At 36.5% G+C, this 16,232-nt stretch overlaps 1 protein-coding gene across 5 annotated transcripts in view; it reads left to right on the forward strand.

Moving 5' to 3' along the window:
• The window catches only part of FSD1L (fibronectin type III and SPRY domain containing 1 like), a 33,622-nt gene that overhangs the window by 7,034 nt on the left and 10,356 nt on the right, over nucleotides 1–16,232 (forward strand). For 3 of the 5 annotated variants that reach the window (XM_090130858.1, XM_090130859.1, XM_090130860.1), the window contains exons 4-10: nucleotides 1,656–1,757; nucleotides 4,958–4,980; nucleotides 7,249–7,370; nucleotides 10,597–10,806; nucleotides 11,131–11,229; nucleotides 12,936–13,062; nucleotides 14,159–14,191. In XM_090130858.1, coding sequence (XP_089986984.1) covers nucleotides 1,656–1,757; nucleotides 4,958–4,980; nucleotides 7,249–7,370; nucleotides 10,597–10,806; nucleotides 11,131–11,229; nucleotides 12,936–13,062; nucleotides 14,159–14,191 — 716 coding nt within the window. The remainder of the gene's footprint in view (nucleotides 1–1,655; nucleotides 1,758–4,957; nucleotides 4,981–7,248; nucleotides 7,371–10,596; nucleotides 10,807–11,130; nucleotides 11,230–12,935; nucleotides 13,063–14,158; nucleotides 14,192–16,232) is intronic. The other 2 variants (XM_031607734.2, XM_031607733.2) reach the window with 1 other exon arrangement.

Raw genomic sequence — 16,232 nt, forward strand, 5'->3', positions numbered from 1 at the left:
GTCCAGGTTGAGGCCAGTGATCAGTGGTGTCCTCCAGAAGTCTGTCCTTGGAGCAGTGCTCTTCAACATCAACATTAAGGACTGAAACAGTGAGATTGAGTGCACCTTCAGCAAATTTGCAGATGACACCAAGCCAAGTGGTACAATTGATAGGACAGAAGGAAGGGTTGCCATCCATCCAAAGGGACATTGAAAAGTGGATCCATGTGAACCCAATGAGGTTCAACAGGGCCAAGGGCAGTGTTGCAGTTGGGTCAGGACAATCCCGGATATGGATACAGACTTCTTGAGAGCAGCCCTGTGGAAAAGGACCTGCACATTCTGGTGGATGGAAGGCTGGACATTAGCCAGCAGTATGTGCTTGCAGCCTGAATGGCTAATTTTACTCTGGACTGCATCAAAAGATGGACAGTTAGCAGGGTGAGAGGTAACTGTCACCCTCTTCTCTGCTCTTGTGAAGCCCCATCTGCATAACAAAGATGTGGAGCTGTTGGTGTGGATCCAGAGAAGGGTGACAAAGATGCTCAAAGGGCTGGAGCACCTCTCCTACAAAGACAGGCTGAGGGACCTGGGCTTGTTCAGCCTGGAGAAGAGAATGCTTTCTAGTACTTGAGAGGCACTCACAAGGGAGATTGACCTCATATGAAGTCTGTTAGTGATAGGACAAGGGGAATAGCTCTAAACTAAAAGAGGGCAGGTTTGGCTTAGTTCTCGGGGGAAATTCTGTCCTCAAAGTGGTAAAGCACTGGAACATGCTTCCCAGATAAGCTGTGGATTCCCTGTTCCTGAATGTGTTTAAGACCAGGTTGGGTGCAGCCCTGGACAGCCTGATCCAGTGGTTGGCAACCCTACCCACAGCAGATGTTGGGACTGGGTAGGTTTTAATGTTCCTTCAATCCCAAGCTGTTCTATGAAAATACTACTTGCTTTTAAATTGTTTTGAGTTATTACAGTGTATTGTTACATGGTTAGAAAGACATGTTGAATGGCTGTAGAAAAGCTGCTGCCAGATGTAAAATGTGTGTCTTGCTTGACCTGCAGTTTGTTTACAGTCCTGTGGAGTGTTCGTAATTAATCTGCTTAGAGGGTGTATCCATAGTTATGTTAGAGATTCCTTACTAACTACTTTATTTACTGGAAATGGTAGTTTATTAATGGTTAATTGTCAATTGATCCTTGAAAAAGTTTCTTATTGCTCTTCTTTATCTGTTCCTCTTTCCTTGCCATCATTCATTATATTATACTACTTGTTTTTAAGATACCTATGCCAGTTGTAGAGCTGGATAGGAATAAAATGCCTTTTTTTTGTTACAGCTACAAGTTTATTGATGGAGGACAATTTCGTAGGTAGAAATAAGAGCATACATGGACTTTGGCATCTCATAGCTTCTGTAAACCTAATGTTGTGAGAATCAAATCTGCCTTTTATATACCTATTCAGCTCGATTTCCCTTTTGGGTTTCTGGAATGTGCTTTATACCACTGTGCATTTGTCAAGCACAGTGAAGTTCTAGTTAAAACTCACTATATGTCAACTAGCTAAGGTAACCTTGTAAGTAATTAAAGAGGCATAGCAAAGCCATGTAACTGTAACACTAGTACATAGCAAATAACCTTTTAAATATGAATGCATAAAAATATTCTCTTTTCTTCAGAATCAGCTTAGCCAGTGTAGTAATGCCCTGGAGAGTTCTGAAGAGCTGCTGGAACTTGCTGCGCAGTCGCTGGACATAAAGGACCCTGTGAAATTCTCAGAGGTAGAAAATGTTAAATGGATGTGTGTTAGGCAGGTGCTGGTGTTTCGATTAATTTCTAGTAGCTTCTGTGTTATGGTAATGGACTCAGCAGAGTACTAACTGTGTTGTTTAGCCTGTAGTGTTGAGTTTTAACTTGCTTTTGTCAAGCTGACCTATTAAGATGTGGTGTTCAAGGAAGTTTAGCTTGTGGTCAAGCTCAAATGTGATCATCTGGGAGTGCTTACAGAATTATATGAATAAAGTTCAGTAACTTTCTCCAGATGAATTAGTAGTAGAGGCTTGCAATTCAACTGCACATCTTCAGGCAGTTCCTTGGAGCTTTAGCTACATCAAAAGTACAGGGTAAAGCTGAATATCTGTAGTAGAGCTTTTAACATGGGCCATGGTGGACTCAACTTTGGGACATTTGTTGCTTCAATGCAGATGTGTGATGTTGATGATTGGGCAAAAAGAAGTTGCAGAGCCTCTACTTAGTTCCTGTATGAGTACAGTTAACCTGTTACGGTTATCTTTATGTTGCTCTAGTATCAGTATCACTTAATGATATTTAAGTACTAAAAAAGTTTGAGACCTTACGCACACCGCTGTGAGGCCTTTCTAAATTGGTCCATCATGACTGCTGCTATGTGGATTCTCTACTAATATAGATGCTATCTTATTTAGTGTGAGGAGGAAGGAAAAGGAATGTCTTTTTGTATATAGCTAATAGTGTTCAGCAAATCTGTATTGATGCTAGTAAGTCAACCCAAAAAGCGATGGTGAAGTAAATCCCTATGAAACTGAACTGAAACCTTGTGGTAATCAGCCCTTAAAACCATGGCAAATGTCTTGTTATTTGCCCTACACTATTGCATGACACTTGCGAAGTGTCCCAGTATTCTAAATGCAGTTGTATTTGTTTTGCAGAACTTCATGAAGGCTATGGAACTCATATTTATAATCTGAACCCTTTGGCTCAGACCATCAGATCTCATGAAACTGAATTCAGGACAACTTTTCCTATATTTCCCAAAACCTGCTAATGTATACTATGAAGCCTAGAGCCAGATCTGGGCCTTGCATTGTGATTCTAATACAAATAATGCAAGCTTTATCTCAGCACACTTGTAAATGAGAGCCAGCATATGCCTAGCTGGAAGAAGGATATGGTTACAAACGAGTTAAACTGTTCTAGGTATACAATGACTCAGTACAATGGGTTCTCTAATATAACTTTAATAATTCTCACAATAGTAGCAGGGTCAGTTCCACCAAATCCATGACCAAATTATTTTTTCTTTCCATCTTTTAATGGGAACAAGAATGCAAATTACTCCAGAGGATTGGGCAGGAAAGCTGTCTTACATTGCCTTTTTATACCTCTTGGCAACATGTGTGCTGTCTTGCTTTGAGTGTCGGTTTTGATTCATTTGCCTTGAAAAGTAACAATTCCTAAACTAAATGTCTTTCCTAGCACTTCAGTATGGGTTGTCTTTTCTGACTTGTAGTGATGTACAAAGATTGTTAACTCTTGATCAGCATGTAGAATGCAGCTTTCTATTCTCTGTAAGTTGTTTGTTTACAGATAATCAATCCATAACGTTTTTATTCCAATCAAATATGCAAAGGCAAGTTATTGAATGTTTAGGAGAAAATGTCTTTAAATTTGGAGTTTGAGGCTTAAGATACAGGAGTCCAGTTCACTGAGCTCCCCACATTGAGGAGCTTTTACAGTAGTTTGAACTTAAAAAAAAAAAAAAAAAACACTCAGGTGTTTCAGGTGTAGTAATACTGAATTGACTATTAGTTAGTTAAATCTACTGGGCTATTAACTGGAATACCTTTTTTTAATTGGCATATGTTTTTTTTTGGATCCTGCAATAAATCCATTCAAGAGAAACAAGCTCAAGACTAGGTTGTATTTTTTAGTGTAAATTTTTTTAATACTTTTAATGAGTTAGATTACCTGGAGGTCAGAGCATGCTAGAGTGCTGTGGTTGGATAGGATGTGATTTGACACTGCTGTGCAGCCAACATGAAATTGGCTGAGAACCCTTTCTTGTCAGTGGTCTGGAAACTAAATTCAAAGGAGTTAAGACAGGGCTGCCTTGCAGAGAAATGTGTTCACTGAATCCTGAATGCCACATATTCCACCAGATGTAGAGATTACGAGGAAGGGTTTGTAAGTAACAGTGACTTGTCTACAGCTGTCACATAGGAAAATCAGTAACAGTTCCAGTGATAACTTTGGTTTAATATAAAACAAAGCTATCTCTTAAGCTAGATTATTTATGAACATTTGTTCTTTCTAATTCCTGCTTTGGAAACATAAGATTATTTTTATATAGGAGGGATATCTTTTTTCCCCCACTTATTTATACTTAGAAAAAAACTGTAGGTCCCTCATTTGTTTGGCTTGCAAGTTTATGTACAGTCTTTGGGAAGGATGGTAGTAAAGATGGTAAAGTGAAGATGAATGCTACTTTAGTAGCAGTGTTAACTCAAATAGATATTCAACAGGTCTCCCTAAGCCATCATGACTTCTACAATAATGTTTTCACTTTGCAGTTCCTCTTGGTGAGGGACTGGGATTTTTGTCTTTCCAAATGCTGGTTAAGATTTGTCTTTGAAATATGACATTGGTTCTGCATCATCTTCATTGTTATCACTTAAATACTGAGGAAAAACTGTTTTGTATTTTGGAATTTTGGTGTACAGTCACTGCCTTTTAGGAAGTGGTGTTGGAGTAGTAATTTTCAAAGGAAACATGTTAGTCCTATCTTTTGTGTGAATATACAACATGGATAACTCAAGTATGGCTGAATACCACTAAACACTTTCCAATTTAAATGGGAATAACAGTCATTAAATTTTACCAACTTATTCACGGGGCTCTTTTGAAATATAATGGAGCTTAACATAACTGATGCAGAGAAATCTGCAGAGACAAAATTACAGACAGGAAGTTTGGTAATTTGGAGCTGGTTTCCTGTGGTTCTTGAGACTGATTTGTTTCCAGGTAATATATGTTGTTGCAATTCTAACTAACACTATTAACATGCTTTATGGAAATTTTTTTTAATGCAAATGTTGAACTTGTTTTGATTCTCAAACCTGAGCAATAGGAATGAGATTGTTCTGTCTTCTTGCATGGTACTGCCTTTGAGACTTGCATGAAAATGCTAACTACCTTTTCTCTCTTCTCCCTGATGTGCCTCAAGGCTGCCAGACAGATCAAAGATAGGTACAGTACAAAGCCTACACTTTTTGTCTCTTTGAATTAGTTTTATCCTTGAAAATGCATTTATTTTTAAGGAACATAGTCAGCTTGAATCAAATTCATGGTTTTTGCTTTCTTAAGTGTTCCTCATGACATCACAACTTACGAAAGAGAACTAAAACTTTTTTTCCTCTTCAGTGTTGTTCCTTGCTGGTTCCAGACCTTTCATCCCTTGATAAAGAGTTGTTTTTAACATAGGGAAACATATTTCTAATGCAAAACTTCTGATTGTTTTAGTAGCTGGTGGGTGAGGTTGAATAATATTTCAAGCTGACTCTGCTCCTTTAAATTGTGATCAAGTCTTGATTAATTTATTACCTCTTACAGACTTTTGCTAGCTAACTTCAGGTATTTCTGATGATATCACTGAACTGTTTTAAATTCATTATTTCTACTGGGTTTTCATTGTGCAGTGTCTTGAAACTACTGTTTAGAAATGGAATGTTTCTGTTTCAAAATAAATGCTAAGATCATCTTCTTAAGCTGAAAGTGTTAATTGTACTCTGAGAGTCTGACACCCTGGTTCAGAAAGTTTCCTATGTTGTATGTAACAATTATAACCCACTCACAGGGTCTTACCTATGTATATTACTCCTGCTGACCAAATTGGTTTGCTTTCAGCTTACATATTTTCAAGGGAGAATCTGCTTGTCTAAATTGTCTTGATGTTTATATAAAAGGAGTGATTGATGAAAAATCTTCACTTTTCCAAGGGTAAAGAACTGAAGTAGTTAACAAATCAGATGGATGGTGTCAGTGATAGATATTTTAGCTCTTTAAAATTTAATTCATACTTAACCGTTAATACTTAAGGAGGTATCCTCTTATCCTTTCTGTTTTCTTGAAATGCTCTGTAATCTTGCCTTTGAACCAATTGTGACAGGTTCCTCAAGAGAAGTTAATAATGGCACCTCAAGAGAAGTTAATGTCTGGAACTGACTTAATGTTCTGTAAAAGCTAATCAGAGCATTTTACTTTCCTAAGAGGAGATTTAGTCTAACAGTCAGGTCAGGTAGTGGAATCTGGCTGTTACCTGCCCACACTGAATTTCAGGAAGTTACTGTGCCTTGGGATATTGTCTGTTTTACTGTGCTCATTTCATTGTCATAATAGTCCTGTGTTTCCCCAAACTATAATCTTCTCATGCTTGTATATTTAATGCACACCTTCATACTCATTCTTCTTTCTTCACTGCCTAACATTTCAATGTTTTTTATTATTCTTTAATGTAACTGCAGTTAGCACACCATCTCTATTATATGCCAGTGAAGAACATGATACCTCATGGAAATGATATGCATTAGGTGTTCTGAAGATGTATCAGACCTGTGCGTGTAGATTGGGTGTTAGTGTTTCCAGTTGACTATCTGCTAATGTTGACTATCTGCTATTTTGTTGTTAAACTTTTTTCTACAGCAGGAACAGATCCTTGTGCCATCTCAAATCAATGTCATCAGACCATGTGGCAGAATTTGAATGACTTCTGTATTAAAGAACCAGAAAATAGACTTACTCTTTTATTTTGGTCTAGTCCATGTAGTACTAAAGTATCCTAAGAATATTCATAATGTCTAATCTAAGATTCCAGAAGTGGAGTAGTGCTTTGATATGTCTTATGAGGCTGATCAAATACTTGCATGCTCCAGAGTTCTGTTTATCTGCAACCTTGGCATTTCATCCATGCATAAGAATCAAAATCACAAGATCCAGGTTTTTCACTGATGTTTATTAATGGCTTTCAAGCAACATTTAGTTTTAGAAAATGCATTCTACTTTAAGTAGTTAATGAATCTTGTCCTTTTTGGACTTATTAAACTTAGTGTTTTACATTTGAAATTCCTGAATATGTAAAACGCAATCTAATTCTGCACTGTTTTAGATTTTTATGCACTTCCTCATTTTGTGTAAGGTAATACAAGTTCTTTGTTTCAAATCAGATTCTAAGGCATTAAAGACAGGCTTGAAGTTTTCTCTAGTAATTTTTAGTATCTCTCTCTGTCTAGTAAGGGAATCACCGGGAACTTGCACTGTAGTCTCTTTGAGACATCAGGACTATTTTGGAATCTGTGCTAAACAGTTATGAAAGACTAGAACACTTGTAGTTTAGAGTATTTTTTTTGGCTAACAGTTTGAAACTAAAAACACAAGTGATCTGATTGCTGTTTCTGAAACTGACTACAGGTCTTAAACAATGCAAAACATGTTTTGCTAATACTGCTTTCCTGACTTTAGAGTCACAATGGCTTCAGCATTTCGCATCTCTCTGAAACCAGAGGTCAGTGACAGTATGACTCATTTGATGGTGGACTTCACCCGGGAAAGGCATGCACTCCAGACTGTTAAGTTTTTGCCAGGTAAAACTGTATGCAGTGAGTTTAATTTGTTACTACTTCAATAAGTGACTATATTAAAAAAAGAAAATCCTAATGCATCCTAATGAGCAGTTTTTAATTGGATGTTAAGCAGAGTATCTCGATGGTAAAAGTTTTCTAGTTTTTTGTTCACTTCTGCAAAACATGGCACTTCTGAGAATGATATTTATGTTTTTTCTGAAGTGGGAATACGTCTTCCAGGTCATATGTTTTTTTTTCTTGAGTTGTATGTTCTTCTGTACTTCATGAAACTACCTGAAGTTTCTGAAGACTATACCTGGTAGCTTGATGCTTAGTGATGCACTGAAGTCCTAATAACCTGTAATAAATTGTGCATGGAACTGTAAGCTATTAAGTTACTTATGTGAGTAGCGATATTATATACATGGCAATAGGTATCTACTATAATAGTGGAACTTTTGAATTTTCTGTTTTGTTTTAAACTGACCTGTACTTCAGCACCACACAGCCATTCGCTTTGCTTGCCTTCAACAGTATGAGATGGAGAATGAAAAAAATGTAAAAGAGCAAGACTTGTGGTTTGAAGTAAGAACAGTTTAAAATGTATGGGGTAGAAAACAAAGAAAACCCTACAAGAAATAATACAAAAACAAATGGTGTACAGTACTTCCTTACCACCAGCTGACTGATGCTGTGCCAGTACCCTAGCAAAGATGACTCCCTCTAGCTTTTTTTTGTTCAGACTGACACAGAATTATAGAATCACCAAGGTTGGAGAAGGGTTCCAAGATCACCTAGTACAAACATCTACATATCACCAATATTTCCTTACTAACTCATGTCCATTAGAACCACATCTAAATGTTTCTTGAACACCTCCAGGGACAGTGACTCAACCACCTCCCTTGGCAGCCCTTTCCAGCACCTGATCACTCTTTCTGAGAGGAAATTTTTCCTGATATCCAATCTGAATCTCCCCTAGCACAACTTGAGGCCACTTCCTCTAGTCTTAATGCTAGTTACATGGGAGAAGAGGCCAACTTCCACAGATAGTGATGGAGAAACCTTAAAAGGCGATAAACAACAGGAGCTGTTCTGAAGGCTTCATCATATGGTGTGGAATGTTCCTCTGGTCAGTTTAGGTCAGCTCTCCTTGCTCTGTCCCCTCCTAGTATCTTGTGCACTCCTAGCCTCCTCATTGTCAAAGCAGTGTAAGAATCAAATTTTGTAAACACTGCTCAATTGATGTGTTATCAGTATTATTCTCATCTTAAATCCAAGACACAAGTACCATTCTAGCTGGTATGAATAGCAGCCAACATGAACATTATCGCATCTGAGACAGAATGCTATCACAGCTGTTTGGTGGTAAATTTAGATGATATATTCCAGTGTATGTTTCATATTTTACTCATTTTTTCCTATTTTCTTTCCACTTTGCCCTTGACTCATACTGAGAATATGTCAACAGGAGTACTGCTGGCAGGGATGTAAATTTCTTCATCTGTATGTCACTATTCCAAATCTGTGAAAGACTTGGCAGCATCAGTTTACATTTTGCACATCTATCTTTACTGCAGATACAGTACATAGTAACAGGCATAATAAATTATCAATATTTTTAATACTTAGCTAGCACTGTCTAGTCAGAAATTCCCATTTGTATTCTTAGATTTTGTTGCTCATTGCCTTGTATTCTACATATAAGGGAACAATCTAGATAATCTGATCACATTGTGCACATTTGACAAAGATGAGTGTTGAAATCTGACTCCAAACATTCATAATCTTATATCTGAACGAAGATACAATTTGTATGACCTTCCTTATATGCGTGATTTTTTCTTTTTAAATGCAAAAAAAAAAAAATTGGTATTGTTTGGGCTGTTCATTTGTAAGCTGGAAAATTTTCTGGATATAGCTTTCTACTTTCTCTAGTGCTAAGCTATCAAGTAACTCTGGCACTGAAACCTGATAGCTCAAATTTATAGACAAAATTGACCTGGTGGTGTTTCCTGATGTGACCTAATGTGGGAAGGTGAAAACAATCTTGGTGTTGTGGTGGAGCAAGACTAAAACTTTTACTCCTGAGCAGCTTAGCTGTTCTCAAGCATTTTAAACCTATGCTTAGTTGAGTATACTTCCCTTAACCAAAGGGAAAAGAGTACAGACCACCAGTGCAACTTAAAAATATTTGAACAAGTAAACATAGAAAGGTGTGATGTGCATGAAGCAAACTAGACCTGCTTCTAGTGGAGATGCTGTATCTAGAAGTAAAATTGCACATCTCTAAGTGTGACTTAAGTATACTTAAAGCGGTGCTGGTTGTCATCAGGAGGAATCACTGCTAAGAATTTTTTCAAGAAATAGATTCAATTGCACAAAGACAACCTAAATATAATTAGAAATTAGTTAATTGGTCATAACTATGTGGAAAAATGCACAAGTCTTTAGTAACATGAAAAGTGGTGTGGTATTTTTTTGACAAAATCTGTAGTTCTGCAAGTCCTGTGGATGCTTCAGCATTGTACTTTTCTCAAATGTTCCTGCCTCTTTGAAGCTTTTGTGAATGCTGAAACAACAAAAAAGCTTTTGCAGATCCCGTTTCCAAAAGCTTTGAGCAAGAAGTGCTTCAAACACTTCAAAGTGCTTTAAGTCACTTCAAGCAAGTGACTTAAGGCTTTTCAATTTCATGAAAACTTTTGTTTTGTTATAAACAAAAGTACTGTATCTTCTTTAGTAGATCTTCAGAACACTCTCCCCTTTTTTTAAGACAAAAGATAAAGAGGGAGGAACTAGATAACTGGCTAGTGGAAACTATTTTACTGCTGTCTGTGGTGATGGAAGCAAACTAAGTGATAATATTTGAGGGATGCAATTGGTATTAATCAAAAGACTCGAAAAATAAAGCTTCTTAATGTTACCTAAAACATAGGGTCATAACTCTGGGCTCAGTTCCTCTCTGCTCTTACATATACTTATTGCGTAACCTAACTTACTAACAGAACCCAAATCTGTGTAAAATATGATGAAAATGTTAATTCTGATGTCAGTGTTTATTCTTTTGTGCATATTAAGTGAAAGTTATGCATAGTCATTTATTGTGTTTTGATAATGGAGTTTATTCCCTAGAAGAAATGAGTGTTAGTGGGCTGTAGGTAGTTTCAGAATTCTAATAAATAGGAGAACATACTATGTTGACTCTGTTCTCTCCTTTGAGCTGATTTGTGTATTTGTTTTTCTGCAGTTCCTAAAGCTCCAGTGATTGATTTGTCAGCATGTCTAGTCATTGATAACTGTATAACAGTATCATGGAGAATGCCTGAAGAAGACAGCAGAGTTGATCACTTTGTACTGGAATATAGGAAAACCAACTTTGATGGCCTTGCTCGTGTTAAAGATGAACAGTCTTGGGAACTGATAGACTATATTAAAGCTACTGAATATACATTATCAGGTAAAGGCTGTTTATGCTTAAAACCTAAGAATATTGATGTAACTTTTGCTTTGAAGCTTTGCAGAGTATCCGTTTGTTTGTATGTAATGAAGTGTCATTTGTTTCATTTTGGTCTTGGATGCTTTGAACAGTGACAGCTCTTTCTCATATTTGGAGTATGATGTTTTATAAAAACTCACCTTTTAAATTAAGTTCATGGTGATACATTATTTTTTTTTTTCCAAATTGAAATAAATGAAAGACTGCAATATGAAATAGATCTTAGTCATGTAAAGTTGTCAATGGTTAATCTCAATTCCGTTTTCTGAACATCTACTTTTTTAGGTCTAAAGTTTGATACAAAATATATCAATGTTAGAGTACGAGCTTGCAACAAAGCTGTGGCAGGGGAATACTCCGATCCTGTGACTCTGGAAACAAAAGGTAAAATATGGGAAGACTTCAACCTTGTCTTATATTGTAAAAAGCATAGAATGGTTGGAAGGGACCTTAAAATGCACTCAGTTCCAACTTCCTTGCTACGGTCAGGATTGTCCCCTATCAGATAAGGCTGCCCAGGACCCCATCCAGCCTGGCTTTGAGAACCTCCAGGGATGGGGTACCCACAGCTTCTCTAGACAGCTGTGCCAGGGCCCTCACCATCCTCTTAAGTAAATTTCTTTGTCAGCATCTAACCCAGATCTCCCCTCTTTTAGTTTAAAGCCATTCCCCCGGTGAAAAAGTCAGTCTCCCTTCTGTTTGTAAGCTCCCTTTAAGTAATGCAGTGAGATCTTCCTGGAACCTTCTCCAGACTTAACAAGCCCACCTTACTCAGCCTGTCTTTGCAGAAGAGGTGCTCCTGCCCTCTGATAGTATTTATGGATATTTTAACTTTGTAGCTCTAGGTTCTAATCATGGTAATTATTCAAAAAACAAGCAGCTCCAAATTGAGGTAATCTGCAGCTGATGGATTCTTGATGATGTTTTCCAATAAGCTAGAAGAATAATTCCATGGCAGTGATGTTTTGTAAAAGAATGCAATTCTTAATTGTTCTGGTGGAAATAATGATTCTGATACTCAAACTAGTCCAAGTTCTGTACTATAATGGGCAAAATTGCTGATACAAACAATAGATGGACAATTGTTGATGGACAATTAAAATATAAATTATGTTACTTGTAAGCACTAAATAAAAACAAAGTTATATGCAATTTGAATGAAGCAATGTGCATTCTGATAACTTTTTAACTATTTTAATACTTCTAAGCAATGGTCATTGTAGTGTGTTCATATTTTTAATATTTAAATACTTTAGTTACTTACATTCCTTAATCCAGTACCAGAAACGTAATTCTGGTTTTTAGACTGTCTGTGGTATTTTTCTACCTTAACAATGCATCTAGTTTACTTTTTTCAGTAATCAGCCCATAGAAACTCAATATCTGCATCCACATACTTCATGTTTGTTTTTTTTTTAAACAGGTGCTGTTGAGTTCCAAAATCTTAAAATCTCAAGTATACTTTCAGCATCAGACTGTAATAGCTGATTGTATTAGGATGCTCACAGAACAGTTTATTTATAAATATCTCTAGGGGACTTAGTATGCTGCGTTCATTTCCTTTTCTTGGATAAAGAAGTTGACTGCAGCAAATGCCAAGTCTTTTCTAGTTTCATGCATCCCCTGTTTTCTTATCTGTAATGGACTTCACAGTTTGACTCTAATGTTTTATCCTGACAGTTTTGTTTTCTGCACGATTGTAGTCCTTATTAATCACAAATACCTCATTGGAGAATCAGTGCTGTGGTGCATAGAGAATGAGAATGGCTTTTAAAATCAATCATAACTGTAAGAGTCTAAGTAGGCTGTAACTAGCAGAAAGCACTGGTTGAATTTAATTAGTAAAACTGCAGCATTACAAAGATAAAAAAATATTTTTATATAACCCATACACTAAAGGTAGATTATTGTTCTTTAAGGTGCTTCTTACCTTGATTGCAAACATCAAACTAATAAGTTGATGTTTCTTATAAGTGAAATAATAATGTTATGATTTCTCTACTACTTTCATCATTTTATTTATTTTTTAGTCTCCACCAGAGGGAGAGAATGCTATTTCACTTCACTGTTTCACATTTTGTCTTGACTAGCATTTGTGTTTGATTTGGACAATACTTCATCTCATCTGAACTTAAAAGTTGAAGATTCCTATGTTGAATGGGAACCTACTGGAGGTAAAGGCCAAGAAAAAGTAAAAGGGAAAGAAAATAAAAGCAGGTAAGAACTCTGTAAATATATGTATTGTCTGAAATGATTATCTGGCAATTAAAAAGGGAGAGTGGGGAGAAATTAAATTGACGGTGCAATGGTGGGACATCAAAAGAATTTTCACTCAAAAGTCTTTCTCTGCAAGGAATGTTCATTCTTTGTTTCTCCTCCTCTGTAACAGATGTAGAGGCTATTTCTGGAATCAGTCATAAATGTCTAAAACATTAAGTTGAATATAAGTCTTGGCAAAATAAATTTGCCAAGGCATCAATCAAAGTTCTAAAATAAGATGAAGTAAATGTTGGAAAGTAACTGGTATTCAGCTCTAAAATTGTGTCCAGTAGTTTTGCAGATCAATACTTGTAAAGAGACAGGTTTTCTACTATAAAAATAACTAAGGAAATATATGGCTGCTGTGTCCTTTTGGAAAGCTAAAGTTAAGAATGAAACTGATACTATAAATGATATTTGAATTTATCTTAACTCTTACTGGTAAGGAAGAGGTACCAATAAAACAAACCAGATAGTGGAAGATAAGGATAATAGAACATACCTTTTTAAAAAATGTTTTGGCCTCCTGGAGGTTGGCTTGTTGATTCATCCATGGATGTGGTTGGCCAAATCTGCCACGAGGGCATGTTGCAGACTTGTCCACCAGGACTCCTACCGGTTTTTCTGCAGAATTGCTCTTCTTTCAGCAGTCTCCCAGTCTTTCCTATTATGTGGGGGTTCTTCCACCTGGAAAACCACATCCCCAGCACTGAGCCTGGTGGTCAGATGATTCTCTCCATAGCTTTTAGCCCACTTTGCAGTCCATATCCCACCACTGAAGATATGAAGAGGGAGAGTAGGTCAACAATCTTGCTAAGATAAAGGTGTGAATGGTGTCCATCACTTTTCTATTGCCCATAGAGCTGGTTAATTTTTCCTCAAATTTTTCAACTGGAACTTCAAAGTATAATCAACACTGCTTGAAATAATACGTGAACAAATATGTTCCCCATAGGCATGTACTGCCAGAAGTATGATAATAGTGCTATTTAAAAATGTGGACAATTTATTGTAATAATGGAACAGTTGTTTAATGAATACTTCTATCTGACAGTGGCCGGAATACTGTGCTTAAGAGCAGTAAAAGGTGATAATATACCTCATTCTTAGGATCTGTCTAACATCTAGTGTTGTTGTGATTCTTTGCTAAATCCCTTTGCTTGGTATAGTGAGCAATCTAATAGCCTTTATCAGTAACAGCTTCTATGTGCTTTATAAAATTCTTAAGAATTTGACTGTATTATCACAGATTTTGTATGTTTTCTAGTGACTGGAAAATAGTCCCATAAGAGTACCTCCTGGTGTGCAGGATGTGTGATTTGCAGTAGAAGAACTGTGCCTTCTAGAGTTTATACAAAGACTCCTGTTATTTACAGATTCATCTATATATAACCAGTATACATCCGTTATATATATTTTTAAACTTCTGCCACATGGTGACTTAATGGTGATTCTGCCAACTGCACTTATTGATAATTTCTGAGAATTTTAAAACAACTTGATATTTTTAATTCTTATTTTTTAATCTAGCTATTTTTTGCTTCTGAACTTGTATAATAGTTGTCTTGGATCAGGAAAAACATGTTTTCATGTCTCCCAAGATCACAGAGTTTAACCTGATGGTATGTGTAAAAAAAAAAAAAAAAAAAAAAAAAAAAAAAAATTAATGGCAGTTCTACCTACTGAGTCAATTTTTTAAATGAGAAAGCATCATTTTTGTTATGAAAAGGCTTTCATATTCCCTTACTCCTTGTATAACTGTGTTTTCAGTTAGAACTTTTGTTACGATTGTCTATTCAAACTCCTGTTTGAGAAATTACTTTTTTTGCTCTCTTGTACTTTTTCACTGGCTTAGTAGTTGTGGGATCAAAGCAAACGCCCAGGTCTTAATTTCTCATAGACATTACTCTTCTGTGCTATCTATCAGGAGGATATGTTTTTGTTTGATGTGAGCAGTACTGAAAAATACTGTGCACTGCCAATAGTCCTGCAACAGGAAGCTATCAATTTCTGCTGAACTAAGTCTTAAGCCTGCTTCAGGGATTGAGTCCTTGCTCTACAAACCTTGGGAGTCTTTGTCTCTTGTTTTTGTAGCTATCAGTGAAGGGCTTCCCTAGTTCTTGCTTTTGGTTTGGTAGGATATGGCCATGTTCAACTGCCTCTCAACTCACCTTTTCTTGCAGGAGATTTAGGATCTTTGATTCATACAGGAGGCTTTTCTTCCCTGTCTAAAAGTACCAGTGCGAAATTCGTCTGTATTAGACGGTATAAAATTTGAAGCTAACTCCACGGTTGGTGAAAAGACTGTGGTAATACTTGTTTTACATGGCAAATAGACATCTTTTAAGGGCTGGAAGGATGTGATGGCCATAAGGTTCTAAATGATCTGTAACATATCTGTAAGACTGTATTAATGTCTTGGACCAGATTGGAAGAGGTTTTGTGCAACCTGATCTGGAGAAAGACATCCTTGCTTATGATGGAGTTGGAAATAGATGGTCTTTAGGTCTCTTAGAACCTAAGCCATTCTGTAACTTCTGATATCTGTCCTTAGTCTTCTCCAAAAGAGAATGAATGTTGCTCAGTCATATTTTTTCACCAAAGAAAACAAGAACTGAGGCTAATTGCTGTACTATAGACATATAAGACTATGATTTTGTTATAAAAGAGTGGAAGAAATACATCAGTTACTCTATTAGCTAATAAAATCTGTACTGCATTAGAAAGAGGGCACCAAACTGACTTACTGCTATAAAATTTCCTGCCTTTCCATTTCTGAAGGGAGAGGTAAGCACTTAAAAACAACTTTAAATATTTTTTTAAAACTTTCATGCTTAATACTGAATGCATTGTCTGAACTGGTAAAGGCTGTTAGATTTAGTTGAGAAAGCCCGTGCACGTGGCCATTTAAAGAAGATCTGAAAGAAATTATACTGAAGACTTTTTAATGTATTCCTGACTTTGGCAAAATTCTAGCAAAGTACCTGCTTTTCTTACAGTCATTCTCTAAGTGGCCACGCTTGCTTTCTGCCTAACTCAGTTATACCTAATCTTGCAGAAAAATTTCAGCGGCTTTTGTTGGATATGCAAATGAATGGTCTCTATTTAAAGCAGGATGGATTCTGCAG

This window comes from Phasianus colchicus, chromosome Z (genome assembly GCF_987193195.1).
Source record: "Phasianus colchicus chromosome Z, bPhaCol1.hap1.1, whole genome shotgun sequence".
Classification (NCBI taxonomy): domain Eukaryota; kingdom Metazoa; phylum Chordata; class Aves; order Galliformes; family Phasianidae; genus Phasianus; species Phasianus colchicus.